This window comes from Oncorhynchus masou, chromosome 17 (genome assembly GCF_036934945.1).
Source record: "Oncorhynchus masou masou isolate Uvic2021 chromosome 17, UVic_Omas_1.1, whole genome shotgun sequence".
Classification (NCBI taxonomy): domain Eukaryota; kingdom Metazoa; phylum Chordata; class Actinopteri; order Salmoniformes; family Salmonidae; genus Oncorhynchus; species Oncorhynchus masou.
Window position 1 is genome coordinate 18,332,814 of NC_088228.1, and position 22,223 is coordinate 18,355,036.

At 43.7% G+C, this 22,223-nt stretch overlaps 1 protein-coding gene across 4 annotated transcripts in view; it reads right to left on the reverse strand.

The window, feature by feature from the left end:
- Nucleotides 1-6,078: 6,078 nt before the first annotated feature.
- The window catches only part of LOC135558638 (enhancer of polycomb homolog 1-like), a 48,275-nt gene continuing 32,130 nt past the window's right edge, over nt 6,079-22,223 (reverse strand). For all 4 annotated transcript variants that reach the window (XM_064992593.1, XM_064992592.1, XM_064992591.1 and 1 more), the window contains 10 exons: nt 21,524-21,672; nt 19,510-19,666; nt 19,113-19,277; nt 18,738-18,827; nt 15,024-15,172; nt 14,435-14,799; nt 8,818-8,942; nt 8,508-8,649; nt 7,774-8,146; nt 6,079-7,479 (listed from right to left, as the gene is read on the reverse strand). In XM_064992593.1, the coding sequence (XP_064848665.1) occupies nt 7,407-7,479; nt 7,774-8,146; nt 8,508-8,649; nt 8,818-8,942; nt 14,435-14,799; nt 15,024-15,172; nt 18,738-18,827; nt 19,113-19,277; nt 19,510-19,666; nt 21,524-21,672 (1,788 nt within the window). In that variant the 3' untranslated portion in view covers nt 6,079-7,406. The remainder of the gene's footprint in view (nt 7,480-7,773; nt 8,147-8,507; nt 8,650-8,817; nt 8,943-14,434; nt 14,800-15,023; nt 15,173-18,737; nt 18,828-19,112; nt 19,278-19,509; nt 19,667-21,523; nt 21,673-22,223) is intronic.

Sequence of the window (22,223 nt, forward strand, 5' to 3'; positions counted from 1 at the left end):
TTATGGCTGTATAAATTGTTGTCATATATTAAGCATTAATCAGTTACATTAGACATTGAACTTGAACCATGTAAGAATTCTGGATCTAGCTGTGTCACGAGCTTTTTACTTTAAATATATTTAAATATAGCGATCTCAGAAATGCAGTGTAACTACGTAACATTTTGTGTCTCCTTATGTTACTTGGTAAAAACAGTTTGTGCACACAAATCCAAAATAATAAATGCAGTTGATAAAGCAAATGCTTCAAACCCGAAAGAGACACCTTGATACTTCAAACCTAAATCGATGCTGTCATTTACGTGGTTCTTCAAAAATGAAGCATACTTGTTGGATGCAGTAGAGGTGTCATAAAACCTAGCGGTCCAAGGTGATTTTATGGAAACATTTCAAATAAGGGCTGTGTTTCGTGTAGGTTACCCTGGTGTGCCGTTTTGATAATCATGTAAATCTCTCTCGGACACGGTGACTTTTGTCAATATATTTGGCTCTATTTACTCTGATTCGAAGATGCACATTAGCATCAAAGTAGACATGCAACACTACAAATCCCCGCACGTCATCTGTAGTTGACACCAACAGGTTTGTGTCAATTTAAAACTTGCACAAGACAGTTCACAGAATTTTAAAGAAATGTAGCCAACAGTATTTCCACAGGTTCTTATCGGTTTCTTCCAGATCATAACATGTTGTAGTTCTTTATGATAGCCACATTAGCAGCTAATTAGCATTTCATTTTCGGGGGGTAAATACAGGCGAATACAGTGGGGCAAAAAAGTATTTAGTCAGCCACCAATTGTGCAAGTTCTCCTACTTAAAAAGATGAGAGAGGCCTGTAATATTCATCATAGGTACACTTCAACTATGACAGACAAAATGAGAAAAAACAATCCAGAAAATCACATTGTAGGATTTTTAATGAATTTATTAGCAAATTATGGTGGAAAATAAGTATTTGGTCACCTACAAACAAGCAAGATTTCTGGCTCTCACAGACCTGTAACTTCTTCTTTAAGAGGCTCCTATGTCCTTTACTCGTTACCTGTATTAATGGCACCTGTTTGAACTTGTTATCAGTATAAAAGACACCTGTCCACAACCTCAAACAGTCACACTCCAAACTCCACTATGGCCAAGACCAAAGAGCTGTCAAAGGACACCAGAAACAAAATTGTAGACTTGCACCAGGCTGGGAAGACTATTCAGTGCAATAGGTAAGCAGCTTGGTTTGAGGAAATCAACTGTGGGAGCAATTATTAGGAAATGGAAGACAAGACCACTGATAATCTCCCTCGATCTGGGGCTCCACGCAAGATCTCACCCGTGGGGTCTAAATGATCACAAGAACGGTGAGCAAAAATCCCAAAACCACACGGCGGGACTGAGTGAATGACCTGCAGAGAGTGAATGACCTGCAGAGAGTTACCAAAGTAACAAAGCCTACCATCAGTAACGCAGTAACACACTAGGGGCGGCAGGGTAGCCTAGTGGTTAGAGCATTGGACTAGTAACCGAAAGGTTGACAAGCTGACAAGGTACAAAATCTGTCGTTCTGCCCCTAAACAGGCAGTTAACCCACTGTTCCTAGGCCGTCATTGAAAATAAGAATTTGTTCTTAACTGACTTGCCTAGTAAAATAAAGGAAAAATAAAAAAACGCCGCCAGGGACTCAAATCCTGCAGTGCCAGACGTGTCCCCCTGCTTAAGCCAGTACATGTCCAGGCCCGTCTGAAGTTTGCTAGAGAGCATTTGGATGATCCAGAAGAAGATATGGTCAAATGAAACCAAAATATAGCTCTTTAGGTAAAACTCAACTCGTCGTGTTTGAAGGACAAAGAATGCTGAGTTGCATCCTAAGAACACCATACCTACTGTGAAGCATGGGGGTGGAAACATCATGCTTTGGGGCTGTTTTTCTGCAAAGGGACCAGGACGACTGATCCGTGTAAAGGAAAGAATGAATGAGGCCATGTGTCGTGAGATTTTGAGTGAAAACCTCCTTCCATCAGCAAGGGCATTGAAGATGAAACGTGGCTGGGTTTCTGTACAGCACAATGTGACACCAGCTGATGTAAGAAGGGCTTTATAAATACATTTGATTGAAATTTGATATGTAAACTTCTGACTTCAACTGTGTGTGTGTGTGTGTGCGTGCGTGTGCGTGCGCGCGCATACATAACTGCAGCAGTCTGGTTCGGATTTGTACCGGTCCTTTTGGACAAGTCAGTTAAAATGACATACCTGAGACAATCAGGTCTGACCCAGACCCATGACATTATTTAGAATTCTGGATCCGGACCATCTCAAATCCTGGATAGAGTCTTGGGTATTCGGGTGCAGATGGATCTGTGAAGACCTCCTATAGACCTCTAGACCATAAGTGTCTGTTTCCTCAGCTCACAGGCTTTGTTTTGTGTGCATGTGTTTATGTAGTGTGCACATGTGGTACAGTATATTTAGAAAGTATTCAGACCCCTTCACTTTGTTACAGCCTTATTCTAAAATGGATTGAATACATTTTTCCCTCATCAATCTACACACATTACCGCGTAATGACAAAGCAAAAACAGTTTTGTAGGCATTTTAGCAAATTTATAAAAAATGTAAATACCTTATTTATGTAAGTATTCAGACCCTTTCTATGAGACTCAATTTACCTCAGGTGCATCCTGTTTCCATTGATCATCCTTGATGTTTTTACAACTTGATAGGAGTCCACCAGAGCAAAAACCAAGCCATGAGGTCAAAGGAATTGTCCATAGAGGTCAGAGACAGGATTGTGTCGATGCACATATCTGGGGATGGGTACCAAAAACATTCTGCAGCATTGAAGGTCCCCAAGAACACAGTGGCCTCCATCATTCATAAATTGAAGAAGTTTGGAACCACCAAGACTCTTCCTAGAGCTGGCCACCAGGCCAATCTGCGCAATCATGGGAGAAGGCCCTTGGTCAGGGAAGTGACCAAGAACTCGATGGTCTCTCTGACAGAGCTCCAGAGTTCCTCTGTGGAGATGGGAGATCCGTGGAGATGGGAGATCCTTCCAGAAGGACACCCATCTCTGCAGCACTCCACCAATCAGGCCTTTATGGTAGAATGGCCAGAAAGAAGACATTCTTCACTAAAAGGCATGACAGCCCGCTTGGAGTTTGCCAAAACGGCACCTAAAGGCTTCTCAGACCATGAGAAACAAGATTCTCTCGTTTGATGAAACCAAAATGGAACTCCTTGGCCTGAATGCCAAGCGTCACGTCTGGAGGAAACGAGGCACCTGGCCAATAGGATCCCTACGGTGAAGCATGGTGGTCGCAGCAGATGTTTTTCAGTGGCAGGGACTGGGTGACTAGTTAGGATCGAGGCAAAGATGAACGGAGCAAAGTACAGAGAGATCCTTGATGAAAATCTGCTCCAGAGTGCTCAAGACCTCAGACTGGGGCGACGGTTCACCTTCCTACAGGACAATGACCCTAAGCACACAGCCAAGACAACACAGGAGTGGCTTCAGGACAAGCCTCTGAATGTCCTTGAGTGGCCCAGCAAGAGCCCAGACTTGAACCCGATCGAACATATCTGTAGAGACTTGAAAATAGCTGTGCAGCGACGCTCCCCATCCAACCTGGCATAGTTTGAGAAGATCTCCCCAAATACAGGTTTGCCAAGCTTGAAGCGTCATAAGACTAGGGGCTATAATCGCTGCGAAACGTGCTTCAACTACTCTTTTCTCTGTATATATCAATGATGTCGCTCTTGCTGCTGGTGATTCTCTGATCCACCTCTACGCAAACAACACCATTCTATATAAATCTGGCCCTTCTTTGGACACTGTGCTAACAAAACACCAAACAAGCTTCAATGCCATACAACACTCCCTTCTGAGACCTCCAACTGCTTTTAAATGCAAGTAAAACTAAGTGCATGCTCTTCAACCGATTGCTGCCCGCACCCTCCCGCCCGACTAGCATCACTACCCTGGACGGTTCTGACTTAGAATATGTGGACAACTACAAATACCTAGGTGTCTGGTTAGACTGTAAACTCTCCTTCCAGACTCACATTAAGCATCTCCAATCCAAAATGAAATCTAGAATCGGCTTCCTATTTTGCAACAAAGCCTCCTTCACTCATGCTGCCATACCCTCGTAAAACTGACTATCCTACCGATCCTTGACTACGGCTATGTAATTTACAAAATAGCCTCCAACACTGTACTCAGCAAATTGGATGCAGTCTATCACAGTGCCATCCGTTTTGTCACCAAAGCCCCATATACTACCCACCACTGCGACCTGTATGCTCTCGTTGGCTGGCCCTCACTACATATTCGTTGCCAAACCCACTGGCTCCAGGTCACCTATAAGTCTTTGCTAGGTAAAGCCCCGCCTTACCTCAGCTCACTGGTTACCATAGCAAATCCCACCCAAAGCATGCGCACCAGCAGGTATATTTCACTGGTCATCCCCAAAGCCAACACTTCCTTTGGCTGCCTTTCCTTACAGTTCTCTGCTGCCAATAACTGGAACGAATTGCAAAAATCACATCTCCCTATCTAACTTTAAGCATCAGCTGTCAGAGCAGCTTACCGATCACTGTACCTGTACACAGCCAATCTGTAAATAGCACACCCAACTAACTCATCCCCATATTGTTAATTATTTTGCTCCTTTGCACCCCAGTACCGCTACTTGCACACTCATCTTCTGCACATCTATCACCCCAGTGTTTAATGCTATACTGTAATAATTTTGCCACTATGGCCTACTTATTGCATCACTCCCCTTATCCTACCTCATTTGCAAACACTGTATATAGACTTTCTCTATTGTATTATTGACTTTATGTCTGTTTATTCCACGTGTAACTCTGTGTTGTTGTTTGTGTCACACTGCTTTGCTTTATATTGGCCAGGTTGCAGTTGTAAATCACTCAATCAATTACTGACAGTTGTGGCTGCTGTGTGTGATGTATTGTCTCTACCTTCTTGTCCTTTATGCAGTTGTCTGTGCCCAGGAATGTTTGTACCATGTTTTGTGCTACTACCATGCTTGCTAGGTTGTCGTCTTAGGGCTCTCTATGTAGTATTGTGTTGTCTTTGTCATGATTTGTGTTTTTAATCCCAGTCCCGCAGGCCGTCATTGTAAATAAGAATTCTCTCTTAACTGACATTCCAAATTAAATTAAAGTCCACCACCCAATGAACATCCAGCCCACTTGACACAACTGTGGGAAGCATTGGCATCAACATCCCTGTGGAACATTTGACACCTTGTAGAGTCCATGCCCGACATATCGAAGCTGTTCTGAGAGCAAAAGGGGGTGCAACTCCATATTAGGAAGATGTTCCTAATGTTTTAGACACTGCACCACTTCTGACCAGAGCCGAGCCCCATTACATTTTAATCCAGCGTTTCCCAAACTCTGTCCTGGGGACCCCAAGGGCTGCGCTTCTTGTTTTTTTTGCCATAACACTACACGATTCAATGAATGATCTCAAGCTTTGATTTGAATCAGTTGTGTTGTCCTAGGGGAAAAAAACTAAACGTGCAGCCCTTTGGGTCCCCAGGATCAAGTTTGGGAAAAATGGTTTTAGTCATTTAGCAATGCTCTTACCCAGTGACTTACGGGAGCAATTAGGGCTAGGTGCCTTGCTCAAGGGCACAGATTTTTCACCTAGTCGGCTTGAGGCCTGGTAAGACATTGTTTACTAGATAGGGTTGCCATTTGGTATGTCATTACCAGTTCCAACAAATCTCTATTAAACTGTAGTTTAGATTAACCCATTACCACTAAACTCAGGGTCACACTTAACTAGCAAACAGAAGAAAACCGACCAAAACACCAGAACTTGTCTCATTGGACATTGTTTTCGGTTGCAAAATGAATACAACCCTGCATCTCCTAGGATCTGGAGTGAGGGTTTCCCTAGGTACAGATCTAGCATCAGCTTCCTCTCCTCCAATCCTAACCTTTACCATTAGTGGGGGAAATGCAAAACTAAACCAAGATCAGTGTCTAGGGTAACTTCACCCTACCATGAACACATGGGACAATGTGAATTTGAGACAAAAAAACAAGACATGCTGGTCCAAACAATGCCCTGGGTTTTATTTGTGAGAATTCAGGAGGATTTTCTCATTCATTTAGAGGGTCTCAAAGAAAAAAACTCGTGGATCAATTATGATGCCATTGGAATGGGCATTCAGATTGTGGTACAAAAACTAACCAGTAGCCTTGCTAAGTACCGTACTCTTCACAGAAGAGAGCTTGTATTTCCAAGAGGAAGGCACCCGATACGTGTTGTTTACCTCGGCCTGGCAGCCTTCAGGAGAATTATTCATAAAGCAAAGAAATTTTTATACATTTTTCCTTGTTATGTATAAACTGGAATGATACATGTAGTCAAACAGTTACTGCATTCGTCTCCCTTATATTTCATCAACAAGTAACAAAATAATGAAGTTTCATTAAGGAGCATACAATCATTATCAAAAAAACGGAAGGGGGGGTTACAAAAATATATTTTAAAAAATTCACAAAATAATTGGGGAAGGCATCTTAAACACAGGTAATCCGACAACAAACCAGAGCTAAATCATAAAAGCAGCATTAACCCAAACAAACTAGTGCTTAGATAAGTCAGACAGCAGTGACTTCTGAGAAGAAACTTCATCCTCATTTTGTTACTTGTCTCAAAAACAATTAAAACTGGAAGTTCTTAACAACCGATTACCCACCGACTGACAAACTGATGCCTTAAATCCACAGCCACCAACTCTGTATGAATGCATGTCACCATTTGTTTCCATGATACAATGAACCAACAACCAGGAATCTGTGAGAGGACCACCTGGTTATGTTCACAATACACAAAATACAGAGAAGTTCATAGCTACCTAAACACATTGACTACAGCACGGGAAGCAATGAGGGAAGAGTTTACAAAAAAAATATTAAAACAAAAACAAACTGATTTTTTCCCCCGAAACACTGCACAATAAATAGATAACAGCAGGTTCCACACCATGCACTGACGTGACGACACTGTTGTACAACTCCTCACACCACTTGCAGTTTGTCTTTTGAAAATGTTTAATCCCAAGTGCAAAACATCACAAATGAACAATCTGTATTCAAGTAATGTTATATACAAGGGTGGTAGGGTATTACAATATGCACTACTGTACATACAATTGCCATATTCATAATTTACAAATGTTGATATTTCTTAACAGTAAAAAAAAGAGAGAAAAAGACAAGCATTGCAATTAAGTCCCAACAGTTGCCATGGAGACAGTGTTGCATGCTGTGTGTGCGCATACCACTGCCCCTTCGTTGCATTCACAACTCTATGATGCATAGCACCTAAATGAGTTCCCGGCTGAGCCCTTAGTCCTGCCTGTGTTCGGAGGCTACGTGACCTCCATGGCCACTGTGTTGTCCGATATGCTGTTTAGTGCTGGCTTGTCTTGATCCTGATTTTCCCTGGATACAGGTGGAGAGAAAATATGAACAAATCAAAATCAAAGACTGCTCAACAATATCTACATTCATTATTGACTCAAATGGACTGGTAGGTAATATTCCTGAAGCAGCAGTTTAAGCCACGGTGATCTGAACACTGAGTAATGGTCCATTTCTCTACATTGTGTCCCAAATTGACTATTCCCTCTGTAGTATACTACAGCTCTATCAGAGCCCTGGTCAATAGTGCACTATGAAGGGATTAGGGTGCCATTTGTGACAGGCACACACATCCATTCCCTCTCCCCCTCTCACCTTGGCACAATGTCCATTGACGGGGTGTTTGTGGAGACCTTGGGCATTTGACAGTTAGCGGCCAGCTTTAAGGCAGATGACGACACAGCGACGTGGGCGTGGCTTAGTGTCCGGGGTATGTGGCGCTTGGTGAGGGCCCCCCCAGCAGGACCCCCGAGTGAGGACATGCTCAGACGGAGGTTGTTGTTGTTCCCCATCAGGACCTGAGTGGCGGTGGACTTGGCAGCATTGGTGTGGGGGGTGCCGTTGTTGAAAGTGCTGGGCAAGAGGAAGGGGGAGGAGGGGGTAATGGTGGTCAGAGGGCTAGGGGTGGAGGTGGGGGCAGCAGGCGACAGAGATGCTGTGCTAGTGAGGTTCAAGCCCTTGTAGACACCTGTTGGAAGGGAGAACAGAACACAAATCATTAAGTCTGCAAGGTACTCGCTGAAGCTATACAAGCAGTATCCCCTTTGATCAGTTCCAACCTCTTGTTTGCTTCTGTCAAAGCTCTGCGTTTCATTGGAAAAGCACTTGCACGTCTCAGATTACTTGTTGCAGGAGAGTGGGAATTATTTGATGATATGTTGAAAGAAAAAGAAACTTGCACACTAACCTTACCAGATTGACATTGGCTACATACCGGCCTTATGGCATTGGTCAGTTTACAAAGTAATACCTACAAAAGCAATGTGCGAGTTTCTCTTTTCGTTCAAGCTCTTCTTTTAATACAAACGCTTTGGTGCAGTCAATGTTACCTGAGGGTGAAAGGACCCCGTTGACCCCACACCCCGGCCCTTCCTCATCCTTAGTCTTCAAGGCCAGCAGCTGGTCTGTGGTCACCAGGGCAGTTGCAGCAAACTGGGCACTGGCAGAATCTAACATCTTGGAGACCAGAACCTGGAAGAGGAGGACAGCAAGAACTTATTAACACAAAACTGAAGAGACTACCTGAGAAGGACAGAGAATGGAACATGCATCTCAAGAGTAGGAGTGCAGATCTATGATCAGGTCCCTCCTATATCAGTAATCGAATAATGAATAGCCCAGGTCAGAGAGCAGGCTAACCTGTGTGCTGTTGGCAGTGGAGGAGGTGCTGTTGGCTTGTTGCTGCTGTTGGATCTGCTCAAGCTGCTGTTTCTGCATCAAGGCCAGCTGCTCCTGATGCTGCTGGTATTGTTGGGCGGTGAAAGCTGCATGAAACGGAGAGAGAAAAGAGAACCGGTCACTTCAATATGGGGTGCAACCAATTTTCTGTCCAATCTTTTTGTCACTGTGCAAATTTCAGGTCTGCTGAGCACAAACTTGAATGTTGTGAAAATTCTGTGCAACTTCCAGCATGCGTTTACTGTGAACACAGAGGTTGAACCCGCTTTAAGTTAGTTTCAGACATTGGTCAAGTAGGCTACTGTGGATGATCATAATGTAGACCTACCATAAAAAAACAATGGGGAATGCATCCCATAACATGGAAATAGGTGTTCTATCACTCAGCCTATAATAGCAGCCAATGTAGACCTATATTCCATGAGACTTTTGAAATAAAAACCACGCAGGGCTCGACATTAACCGGTTTATCCACTTGTCCTTCAGACAAGGTGACTGAAAATGTGTTGTTTGATGCAAGAAACCACTTTACAAAATAAAATGCATTTGTATTCCCATACCATTATTTCAAAGAAATCAGAAATGATGCTACCCCTGTGCCCTTTGGCTACTTAGCTTATTCAAGCCAGTCTCAAAATACAACACTGCCGGTTGAAGAACAAAAAAAAGCTCTTTACCCAACTCACTTTTCACATAGGTTTAGAAATGTACATGTCCTGTGTTCTGTACTCTTGTAAGAAGCAATCACTACCCCATTGCTCACTACAAATGAGCTATAACTGGGCCTCCCTAACTAGTAAAGGATATGAACAAATGTGCCCAAGTCGCTACATGCGCTTGTTTTGAAAGCGAGAGCTGCATCTACTCACGACTGCTCATACTAGTTCAAAGTGACTGGCACAGATGCATTATGGCAATGGTCTATTTGCATATAGGCCAACTGCAACTCTGATTGGTTACGACACACCGATCTGTGTAGAGTACGGGCCTGAGTTGTGACTGTCAGTGCAATAGAATCCTACTCCGATGTGTTATGCCTACAACAAAATGTCATGCAAAGTTTTGCACAGTTCCTTTTGTTTCTGGAATGTTGCATTGAAAGCTTAGAATCAACACAATATTGGCCACTAGCATAAGGAATTGTTTTAAGATGGTCATAACAAGGATTATTTATAGTTAGGATCGAGGCAAAGATGAACGGAGCAAAGTTCAGAGAGATCCTTGATGAAAACCTGCTCCAGAGCGCTCAGGACCTCAGACTGGGGTGAAGGTTCACCTTCCAACAGGACAACGACCCTAAGCACACAGCCAAGACAATGCAGGAGTGGCTTCGGGACAAGTCTCTGAATGTCCTTGAGTGGCCCAGCCAGAGCCCGGACTTGAACCCAATCTAACATCTCTGGAGAGATCTGAAAATAGCTGTGCAGCGATGCTCCCCATCCAACCTGACAGAGCTTTAGAGGATCTGCAGAGAAGAATGGGAGAAACTCCAAATACAGCTGTGCCAAGCTTGTAGCGTCATACCCAAGAAGACTTGAGGCTGTAATCACTGTCAAAGGCACTTCAACAAAGTACTATGTAAAGGGTCTAAATACTCATGTAAATGTGGTATCAGTTTTTTTGCTTTGTCATTATGGGGTAGTGTGTGTAGATTGAGGATAAAAATAAATCAATTTTAGGGCTGTACCGTGACAAAATATCCCCTTATTTTAGGCACCAAACTATCTCCATAGATACACTTCCATTCATTTTTCAAAATGGCACCGGGGCCGTCAGACAAGTCTCGAGGCTGCTACTGGCAGAAAAGGCTGTTCAGACTTCAGACGAATCTTGTGGGCATCCAAGAGCAAAAAGGAGAACACCATCGTATTCATGAGAGACTCGTCTTTCAATAGTGGTCATAAATGGTTTAGGCCAAACCGTTTGGACACCACACACCATTTTGTGAAAAGACCCATTTTCGGGATGTCTCATGGTCTGATAAACATCACTCTAGCTCTGCTACCTTTCAGCACAGATGCGGAAGGGAGATATTGACGGATGTGGTGATTGAGACGCAGTGCACGGAACCCGCTAGCGGGCTGAAATTCCACAACATATAGTGATCGCTACATAGTCATATTAAACATTCATGAAAATACATGTCTCCAGTCATGTTTGGTTTCACTGCAATCAACTGGTTTGTTTGTAACTCAATCAAACATGATGGGTCATTTCGCGGGACATATTGACTGAAAGAAACAGATTTGAAGACAAGTCATGACATCATTGTGCACCAATGATTTACCCGCTGTTTCGTTGATTAACTGTATTTTAACCCAATGACCACTGATCGTCTTGAAATCTAGCTGGGTAGATAGCCAATGAGCTGAGCTAAACGGCAATACGCCATGTTTATGTGTTGCAAGACCAACCCATGTAGTAAGCTCCAGTGTAAAGAGAGTCATGCGCTATTGAATTTTCATACTGGAAGGAGCTACACATATTACACACGCATTGGTTGGTGAGCGTGCAGATTCAGTTTATATATCAATCATTATGGCGACTAAGTCAGGGAAAGCTAAATCTAAGTCTAGATATACAGATATTACACATAATTTTAGAATAAATTGATTGGGAAGGTGAGACCGAGATTGTTGTAGAACGATTCATTTAGCGATTGTGCAGGAATATTTTTTGAACGGGAGAGGACATCGTTTTGGACTGGTAAGTTCTTATCATGCTAATGCCCTTGTTTGAAATTAATATAAAATATGTGATTCTTTTTACATTTTAGAAGCAATAAATAAACATGTAATGTCATGAAATGTGAGATGCGTGTGTCTGCCGCCCCACCCAAACCCACATGAAATAGCGTATTTGATGCTGTTGAGGGGAGGGCAGGACCACAATGGCCAAAGTGGAGACAGTAGATACAGCTGGTGTGTTGTAATATAATAAAGACAGTAGATCTAGCTGAAATGTCATAATATAATAAAGACAGTAGATCTAGCAGGTAATAGTAATAATCAATATATTCAACCTTAGATATATATGAGAGAGTTTATCATACCTGTTGATACAGGGCTCATATGTGAAACTATTCTAACTTAACATTTGTCTTTCACAGTGACACGGACTCCGAATGGGAGTCTTATCCGGTGTCCTGTGTGAATTTAAGTATGCTCTCTAATTCTCTCTCTCGAGGACCTGAGCCCTAGGACCATGCGTCAGGACTACCTCGCATGATGACTCCTTGCTGTCCCCAGTCCACCTGGCCTTGCCGCTGTTCCAGTTTCAACTGTTCTGAAGGGGACTGGCAACCCCTCATAGCCTGGTTCCTCTCTAGGTTTCTTCCTAGCCATTGCTTGCTGTTTGGGGTTTTAGGCTGAGGCTATATAAGTAGATTTGAATTGATAAAGGACTGAGGGTCTTCCAAATATTGAAAGTGTATAAATAGTTACCCATGTTATTTTGTAAATATATATATATTTTTTTTTTATCAATAAGTTTTTTTTCCCCTTCCATGGGGCAGGGGTGTTAGAATACCATTTTGGTATTTTGTATATAGTTATTTGTTTCAAAATGTATACCTTCACCAATTTGGCCACTTGGGTACATTTGGGCTACTTGTGTGGGACACCTGGGTGACTTCATGATAAATGTCATGTAGCATTTTGGAAGTTATCATTCTGAAACTTTGCACAAGTACTGTTGCCCTCTTATATTTTTCACTGAAATTGTCCCCATCATCCTATCTGAATGTTTGTTTTATCTTGTTCGTTTTAAAGATAAAACAATTTTAAAACATACGTTTTTTATTTTTGTGTTATATTCTCCTACATTCAATTCACATTGGGGTATGTCTTCAGGCGGAAATTGCACAAAGTAGGGGGGAGCTGTAGAGGTTAATCAGCTTCTTGATATGCCACACCTGTCAGGTGGTTGGATAATCTTGGCAAAGGAGAAATGCTCACTAACAGGGATAAACAAATTTGTCTACACTATTTTAAAGAAATAAGCTTTTTGTGCATATAGAACATTAATGATCAACACTAAATGCTGTGTTCATATTTTTGTGCAGTATACATGTATGCAGGGGTAAAAGTGACAAGGCCATCAGGATGGATAATAAACAGATTAACAGCAGCCTATGTGAAGTATGAAAGTGTGTCTGAATGAGGCATCAATATACGTGTGCAAATAGCCTGGTTAGCCATTTGATCAGCTGTTCAGCAGTCTTATGCCTTGGGGGGTGTAGAGGCTGATCAGGAGCATTTTGATCCCGAAATTGGCGCTCCGGTCTAAGGCACTGCATCTCAGTGCAAGAGGCATCACTACAGTACCTGGGTTGAATTCAGGCTGCATCACATCCGGCAGTGATTGCGAGTCCCATAGGGTGGCGCACAATTCTCAGAAACAGACTCAATGAGGGTGGTATGAGTGCCCGACGTCCACAGGTGGGGGTTGTGCTTACAGCCCAACACCGTGCAGGACGTTTGGCATTTGCCAGAGAACACCAAGATTGGCAAATTCGCCACTGGCGCCCTGTGCTCTTCACAGATGAAAGCAGGTTCACACTGAGCACGTTCTAGAAGAAAAAAAATTAAATTTTTGCATCTGAGCTCCAAGAGTGTGCGGCTCTCTTTTATTTTTATTTTCACACTGAGCACGTGACAGACGTGACAGAGTCTGGAGACGCCGTGGAGAACGTTCTGCTGCCTGCAACATCCTCCAGCATGACCGGTTTGGCGGTGGGTCGGTCATGGTGTGGGGTGGCATTTCTTTGGGGGGCCACACAGCCCTCCATGTGCTCGCCAGAGGTAGCCTGACTGCCATTAGGTACCGAGATGAGATCCTCAGACCCCCTGTGAGACCATATGCTGGTGCGGTTGGACCTGGGTTCCTCCTAATGCAAGACAATGCTACACCTCATGTGGCTGGAGTGTGTCAGCAGTTCCTGCAAGAGGAAGGCATTGATGCTATGGACTGGCCCGCCCGTTCCCCAGACCTGAATCCAATTGAGCACATCTGGGACATCATGTCTCGCTCCATCCACCAACGCCACGTTGCACCACAGACTGTCCAGGAGTTGGCGGATGCTTTAGTCCAGGTCTGGGAGGAGATCCCTCAGGAGACCATCTGCCACCTCATCAGGAGCATGCCCAGGTGTTGTAGGGAGGTCATACAGGCACGTGGAGGCCACACACACTACTGAGCCTCATTTTGACTTGTTTTAAGGACATTACATCAAAGTTGGATCAGCCTGTAGTGTGGTTTTCCACTTTAATTTTGAGTGGGAGTCCAAATCCAGACCTCCATGGGTTGATACATTTGATTTCCATTGATAATTTGTGTGTGATTTTGTTGTCAGCACATTCAACTATGTAAAGAAAAAAGTATTTAATAAAAATATTTCATTCATTCAGATCTAGGATGTGTTATTTTAGTGTTCCCTTTATTTTTTTGAGCAGTGTATATATAGACTTGTGTGCTTGTCTATGGAATGGTGTGTGTGTGTATATAGACGTAGACTGTGTGCTTGTCTATGGAACGGCGTGCGTGCGCAGATAAACCTATAACCTCAGGCCCTACTCACCAGCTGTGGGGGCCGTGTGGCCAGCTCCTCTCAGGGGGCCAGTGGTGCCAGCCAGGGTAGCGGTGATACGACTCTGGCCCCTGCCCAGCCTCCTGAACAAAGGATCTGTGACTGTGTTGTCCTCGTCGTGTAGTGATAGTGTCCGGGGCCTAAAGTGCCTCCATCGGCTCGACTTAATGTTCAACAGTATCCGACTGAGGTCCGCAGAAGAGGAAGAATAAGAAGAGGTTCTGTCCGAGGTATTTGTTTGTGAGGTACTTGCAAACTTGTCTGTGACTGGAGAGTGGGCAGGCAGGTCAAGCATTTCAGAGTCCAGCCCATGAAATACATTGTCAAAGTCTGTGTGCGCCCTGTCCAGCAAAACCCTGAGGGAGAGAGAACAGGGTTAAGTCCTTCTGTTAGCAAGGCATTCATTCATGCCATTGGTCACAGAAAACTATTACATTGATCTCACATCAACAGATCTTAATATGAATTGGAGAGTGGTTATATTTGTCCTGGCCCATCACTCAGCTGTTTACCCAAACAGTGGCGGGGGCAACCCTCCGTTTGAATCCCAGATTGACCCTTTCACCATACAGTAACCTACCTGCCCCCCCGTCCCAGGCGGCGTCGTGCCATGCCAAGGCAGCGTGGTGGCACGGTGAGAGTGGTGAGGCAGTAGCGGTAACGAGTGTCTCCCAGACCTCCCTCTGACGGACTGACCCACGGCCAGCTGCCGCAGTGGTCCAACCGAGACTAGTGAGACAGACACAGGAGGAGCCATTAGACATAGGACAAGTTTTAGACATGGTCTCTAGCTCAGTAGAGCATGGCGCTTATAACGCCAAGATAGTGGGCTCGATTCCTGGGACCACCCACACGTAAAAACATGATGCACTCATGACTAACAAGTCTTGGATAAAAGCGTCTGCTAAATGGCATATATTATTTATAATGCAAGTTACAATACATGGCCAGACAGAAGGCCACAGGGACAATATGATTACATGTGTGTTCAATTTCCTGCATTATGTTTTGAATTAAATACAAAAGTATGTGGACACCCCTACAAATCAGTGACCTCGGCTACTTCAGCCACACCAGTTGTTTGACAGTTGAATAGAATCGAGCAGACAGCCATGTAACCTCCATAGGCCATTCTACTGGCAATATTTGTCTAACTGAAGAGCTCAGTGACTTAACGTTGCATCGTCATAGGATGCCACCTTTCCAACAAGTCAGTTGATCAAATGTCTACCCTGCTAGATCTGTCCCGGTCAACAGTAAGTGCTGTTATTGTGAAGTGGAAACGTCTAGGAGCAACAACGGCTCAGCCGCGAAGTGGTAGGCCACATAAGGAATAATGGTCTGGGGCTGTTTATGGTTCGGGCTAGGCCACTTAGTTCCAGTGAAGGGAAATCTTAACGCTACAGCATACAAAGACATTCTAGATGATTCTGTGCTAGTGATGCACCGATACGGCATTTTTGGCTGATAGCGATATCCAATATTTTTCTTGCACCCAAAAATTATACTAATAACAGATATTTAAAATGTTTGTGGCCTTTTAAGCATTCTAGTACAGTTAAATAGTTACACAGTGGTCTAAGGAACTGCATCTCAGTGTAAAAGGCTTGAAAGACACTTGTTCGAATCCAGGCTGTGATTGGGAGTCCCATACGGCAGCACACAATTGGCCCAGTATCTTCCGGGCCATCATGGTAAATAAGAATTTGTTCTTAACCGACTTGCCTAGTTAATTTAAAAAAAGTTAACCCAAAAAGTTTTGGCATTTACGCATGCCCCCATTACCAGTAAAACATAATCAAAACGTATTACCTTCACTTACTTGCTGTGCTGTTTCGTTCATTTGTTCAGTCGTTTCATTCTCAACCAGGATTTCTATGGAATGCCGTTTGGGTCTTTGCGTGTCAAAAAGAACACAGTAGCACTGCCAAAGCATCATTTGTTCGACCGCAACTCCTGGGGTATCTAGCTTTAGCTTGGTACCTAGCTAGCACCAATACAACCAACCTAAAAACAATGACCAGTAGAAACTGCAGTCATTTTCATTATTCTTAATGATTTAGGAGTCTTTGTGATTAAGTATTAGCTAGGTTGCCACTTGTTGCTCGGCTATTGAAATTGAACTTCAGTTCATGAAAAATAAATACCTAGGCAGCTACTAGCATAATTCTACTATTTGTATTCATTTGGATCACTGTCAATGACATACCTCTATTTGAAGGCAAACCGTAAATTCCACTATTGTGTCTAATCCTTATTGTGGCTAGCGTCACAACATATACCCGGTCCGGTCGAGTCTCACTAACCAGATGAAGCTAGCTGGCTGCTTATAACGTTAGCTTTGGGCAACAGGGTTAAGTAGCTGCCTAGCTATTTATTTTTCATGAACTGAAGTTCAATTTCAATAGCCGGCTTTTCACTCTGGCAACCTAGCTAATACTTAATCACAAAGACTCCTAAATTATTGTTAAGAATAATGAAAATGACTGCCGTTTCTACTGGTCAGTTTTCAGGCTGGTTGTATTGGTGCCAACTACTCCAGAAGTTGCTGTCGAACAAATGCTTTATTACCAACGCGGTATTGTAAATATTGTTCGTGGTCGGTGTTTGCAGACTTTTTTTGTACAGCTTTGACAGTGCTACTCTATCTTTTTTGACAAGCAAAGTCCCAAACAGCATTCCATAGTATGCATATCGTGAAGCTAATAGCAGTGACACTATTACTGTGTAACACCGGTAGGGCAGCATTTGAAAAATAGCGCACTTGGTAGTGTGTACCGGTGCTCGACCTGTCTGCAAAAGCCAACATCACTCACGACAGAGAACGCTTGATTGCAAGGGCAATGAAATTCATTATCTTGGCTTTACTGGATTTGTCTTTGAGTTGTCTTGCCAATATGTTCTTACTCTTTCAAATGACTGCTCGACCCACACAGCAGACGTGTGGGCTAGTTTAAGAATGCTGTGTTGCACGTGTAGTGCAAACTTTTACGTGGCGTTATTACATCATGTACCTACGTTATATAGGTATGCACGGTAGCTTTGACATCGGTTTTTAATATCAGCGTTAACCTCTTGAAACTAGGGGGCACTGTTTATATTTTTGGAAAAATAACGTTAACAAAGTAAACCGCCTATTTCTTAGGACCAGATGCTAGAATATGCATATAATTGGATAGAAAACACAGGCGAAAGCCTAAGAAAAATCCAATCAGGAAGTGACTCATGTTTTGAAACCGTTGTGTTCCTATGCACCCCTATTGGCCACTGAAAGGGATATCAACCAGATTCCTTTTTCTACGCGTCTCCAGCATTTTCACGTAGTTTCATGCCTTTATGTTGAAGAATGAGCGTAAACGACTACATTGCGTCAGTGGCCAGCTGAGGGCTCTCAGAGTGATTCTTGCGTAAAAGACAGAGGTAGTCATTTTTACTCGCTCCTACTGAAAAGCCAGGTTGATATATTATTGAATAGATATTTGAAAAACACCTTGATGATTGATTATAAAAAACGTTTGCCATGTTTGTCTATATTATGGATATATAATGTGTATTTTTTTCGGCGTTGTCGTGGATTTTTGAACATAACGTGACAAACAAACGAGGAATTTTGGGTAAAAAAAAAATCTTTATGGAACAAAAGGAACATTTGCTGTCTAACTGGGAGTCTCGTGAGTGAAAACATCCAAAGCTCAAAGGTAAACGGTTAATTTGATTGCTTTTCTGATTTTTGTGACCAAGCTTCCTGCTGCTAGCTGGACATAATGCTATGCTAGGCTATCGATAAACTTACACAAAAGCTTTTCTTGCTTTGGCTGTAAAGCATAATTTCAAAATCTGAGATGACAAGATGATGGCTAAGCTGTTTTTTCACTATATTTCACTTGTGATTTCATGAATATGAATATTTTCTAGTAATATTTTTTGACCGTTGCGCTATGCTAATTAGTGTAGTTGATGACAATTCTCCCGGATCCGGGATGGGTAGTTCCAAGAATTATTAAACTAGACATCAGAACGATGTTGGCATTTTTAGCTAATGTCGCCCAATTCCGATATGTTCACCAATATATCGTGCATCCCTAGTTCCAACATCTAGTGAAAAGCCTTCTCAGAAGAGTGGATGCTGTTACAGCAGTAAAGGGGTGGACCAACTCCATATTAATGCCCATCATTTTGGAATGAGATGTTCAACGAGCTTTTGGTCATTTAGTATATAATGTACAGATATTGGGTACAAAATTAACTTGTGTAAATGTACAATAATGTTATCAGATGAGTAATTTATACTCACAGCATAATATTGACAGCCTGCTTTCCTTCGGAATGAAAAGGAACCATCAGGGTCATTCTCCTCCTCAGCTTCTGAAGAGCCGGAGTGCATCTAGAGAGGGAGAGCAGTCACAGGTCACCAAAATTACATTATGACCAAATAAAAAAAGTTTCCCACACAGATGTCCAAGGGCCAATCCCAAATCCACCCTAAGCACTTGGAGATTTGACAGATGACAATAATATGGTCATAGCACCATCTTGCCCTCTGATAGTCTAGGTGGAAGTCTCAACATATTGCTTATACTAATCAAATCCTCTCAGATCTACAAGTGCATAGGACGTTGGGTTGCGTCCCAAATGGACCCCTAGGCCCATGTCTAACCGCTCTGCCTACCTGGGAGTGCAGCTCATCATCTGAACTGGGGAAGTCATACTGGTGGACGTCCTTAGCGTTGAACACAGAGGGGCCAGAGTAGTGAGGGGCAGCAGCTGACAGGGGTAAGACTTTAGGCTTCCTCTCATACTTCCTCTTCTGCCTGATGACCTCAGTCTTCTCCGGCTAGAAGGGAAGGACAGACATTTCAATTTGTCACTCACTTGCTAGCAATTTCTTGGGAGGGAAAGCAGGAAAAAAACTTGAGTAATTGGCCCGTAGGATCAGGTCACTGTCTCCATTGTGATCCAAAAGGCAAAGCTGATCCTAGATAAGCAGCACTCCTACTAGGAGACACTAAGTGAATACGGGCCAATGAGAGATCAACCTATTTTTTCTCTCTAACTCACACACCCACCTTGGACTTGTACTCCTTGAGGTCCATGTGGTCCTGATGTCTATACTGGTTGCTGTTGGTCAGCGGCGCCAGGGGAATAATATGGGCAGGCTTGGCCAGAGCTCGCTGGGCCAGCACTTCAGCCATGATCTCACCACCGAAGTCTGACATAACGTTCCTGGAAGGGCAAAGGTCAAAGTCATAATCAACAATTTTAATAAAATGACTGGATTTCAATCAAATCACCAGACAATCAAAACTCTTTTGTAACAGAAGTACAACTCTATTAAACAGATCCTAACTATTCCACTACAGTAGTACCATAGAGATCCTATAGGCCTAATCAATGTTGGCAAGATGTCTAGCAAACATACACTGCTCAAAAAAATAAAGGGAATACTTAAACACAATGTAAATCCAAGTCAATCACACTTCTGTGAAATCAAACTGTCCACTTAGGAAGCAACACTGATTGACAATAAATTTCACATGCTGTTGTGCAAATGGAATAGACAACAGGTGAAAATTATAGGCAATTAGCAAGACACCCCCAATAAAGGAGTGGTTCTGCAGGTGGTGACCACAGACCACTTCTCAGTTCTTATGCTAGCTGGCTGATGTTTTGGTCACATTGCTGGTGGTGCTTTCACTCTAGTGGTAGCATGAGACGGAGTCTACAACCCACACAAGTGGCTCAGGTAGTGCAGCTCATCCAGGATGGCACATCAATGCGAGCTGCAGCAAGAAGGTTTGCTGTGTCTTGTCAGCGTAGTGTCCAGAGCATGGAGGCGCTACCAGGAGACAGGCCAGAACATGAGGAGACGTGAAGGAGGCCGTAGGAGGGCAACAACCCAGTAGCAGGACCGCTATCTCCACCTTTGTGTAAGGAGGAGCAGGAGGAGCATTGCCAGAACCCTGCAAAATGACATCCAGCAGGCCACAAATCTGCATGTGTCTGCTCAAACGGTCAGAAACAGACTTCATGAGCGTGGTATGAGGGGCCCGACGTCCACAGGTGGGGGTTGTGCTTACAGCCCAACACCTGCAGGACGTTTGGCATTTGCCAGAGAACACCAAGATTGGCAAATTCGCCACTGGCGCCCTGTGCTCTTCACAGATGAAAGCAGGTTCACACTGAGCACGTGACAGACGTGACAGAGTCTGGAGACGCCGTGGAGAACGTTCTGCTGCCTGCAACATCCTCCAGCATGACCGGTTTGGCGGTGGGTCGGTCATGGTGTGGGGTGGCATTTTTTGGGGGGCCACACAGCCCTCCATGTGCTCGCCAGAGGTAGCCTGACTGCCATTAGGTACAGAGATGAGATCCTCAGACGCCCTGTGAGACCATATGCTGGTGCGGTTGGACCTGGGTTCCTCCTAATGCAAGACAATGCTACACCTCATGTGGCTGGAGTGTGTCAGCAGTTCCTGCAAGAGGAAGGCATTGATGCTATGGACTGGTCCGCCCGTTCCCCAGACCTGAATCCAATTGAGCACATCTGGGACATCATGTCTCGCTCCATCCACCAACACCACGTTGCACCACAGACTGTCCAGGAGTTGGCTGCCACCTCATCAGGAGCATGCCCAGGCGTTGTAGGGAGGTCATACAGGCACATGGAGGCCACACACACTACTGAGCCTCATTTTGACTTGTTAAGGACATTACATCAAAGTTGGATCAGCCTGTAGTGTGGTTTTCCACTTTAATTTTGAGTGAGACTCCCAAATCCAGACCTCCATGGGTTGATACATTTGATTTCCATTGATAATTTGTGTGATTTTGTTGTCAGCACATTCAACCATGTAAAGAAAAAAGTATTTAATAAGAATATTTTATTAATCTAGGATGTGTTGTTTTAGTGTTCCATTTATTTTTTTAAGCAGTGTATATACCCAAGCAGATATCTACATATGCACTGTTGTATACATTATTTTACCATATTTGATCAGTTTCCAGAATGAACGTTGTCCTGGCTAAGATGACTGGCATCCGAGCAACATGACTTAAAGTACATCTATGAGTAGTACCCACCTCTTCTCTACGATCTCCAGGGTGAGGTGCAGCAGCTCTCTCTTGCTCTTCTCCCTCCTCTTGATCATCTCCAGGATGGTGACGGCTCGGCTCAGGTCCCGCCGCAGTTTCAGCATCTTCTCATACCCAGCCTCCTCGTTCTTACGGTTCTGAGGGGGGCAATTTCACCATTAATTAACTAATCTGCTGTCAATAACCTAGGGTAAGCCTATAATCAGTTGAAATGGAAATGCGTAGGGGTACACATACACACTTGGGGCCAGTTTCCTGGACACAAAGCCTAGTCCTAAACTAAAAACCATGCTCAGCAGGAATTTCTAATGACCAGGACTAGGCTTTATCAGTGTACGGGAATCTTGACAACTACCCATTATAATATTATCAGAGACCTGGCCGTGCGGTGCCAGGACAACCTCCTCTCCCTCAATGTGATCAAGACAAAGGAGATGATTGTGGACTACAGAAAAAGGAGGACCGAGCACGCCCCCATTCTCGTCGATGGGGCTGTAGTGGAGCAGGTTGATAGCTTCAAATTCCTTGGTGTCCACATCACCAACAAACATGGTCCAAGCACAAAAAGACATTCGTGAAGAGGGCACGACAAAACCTATTTCCCCCAGGAAACTAAAAAGATTTGGCATGGGTCATCAGATCCTCAAAAGGTCCTACAGCTGCACCAGAGAGCATCCTGCCTGGTAAG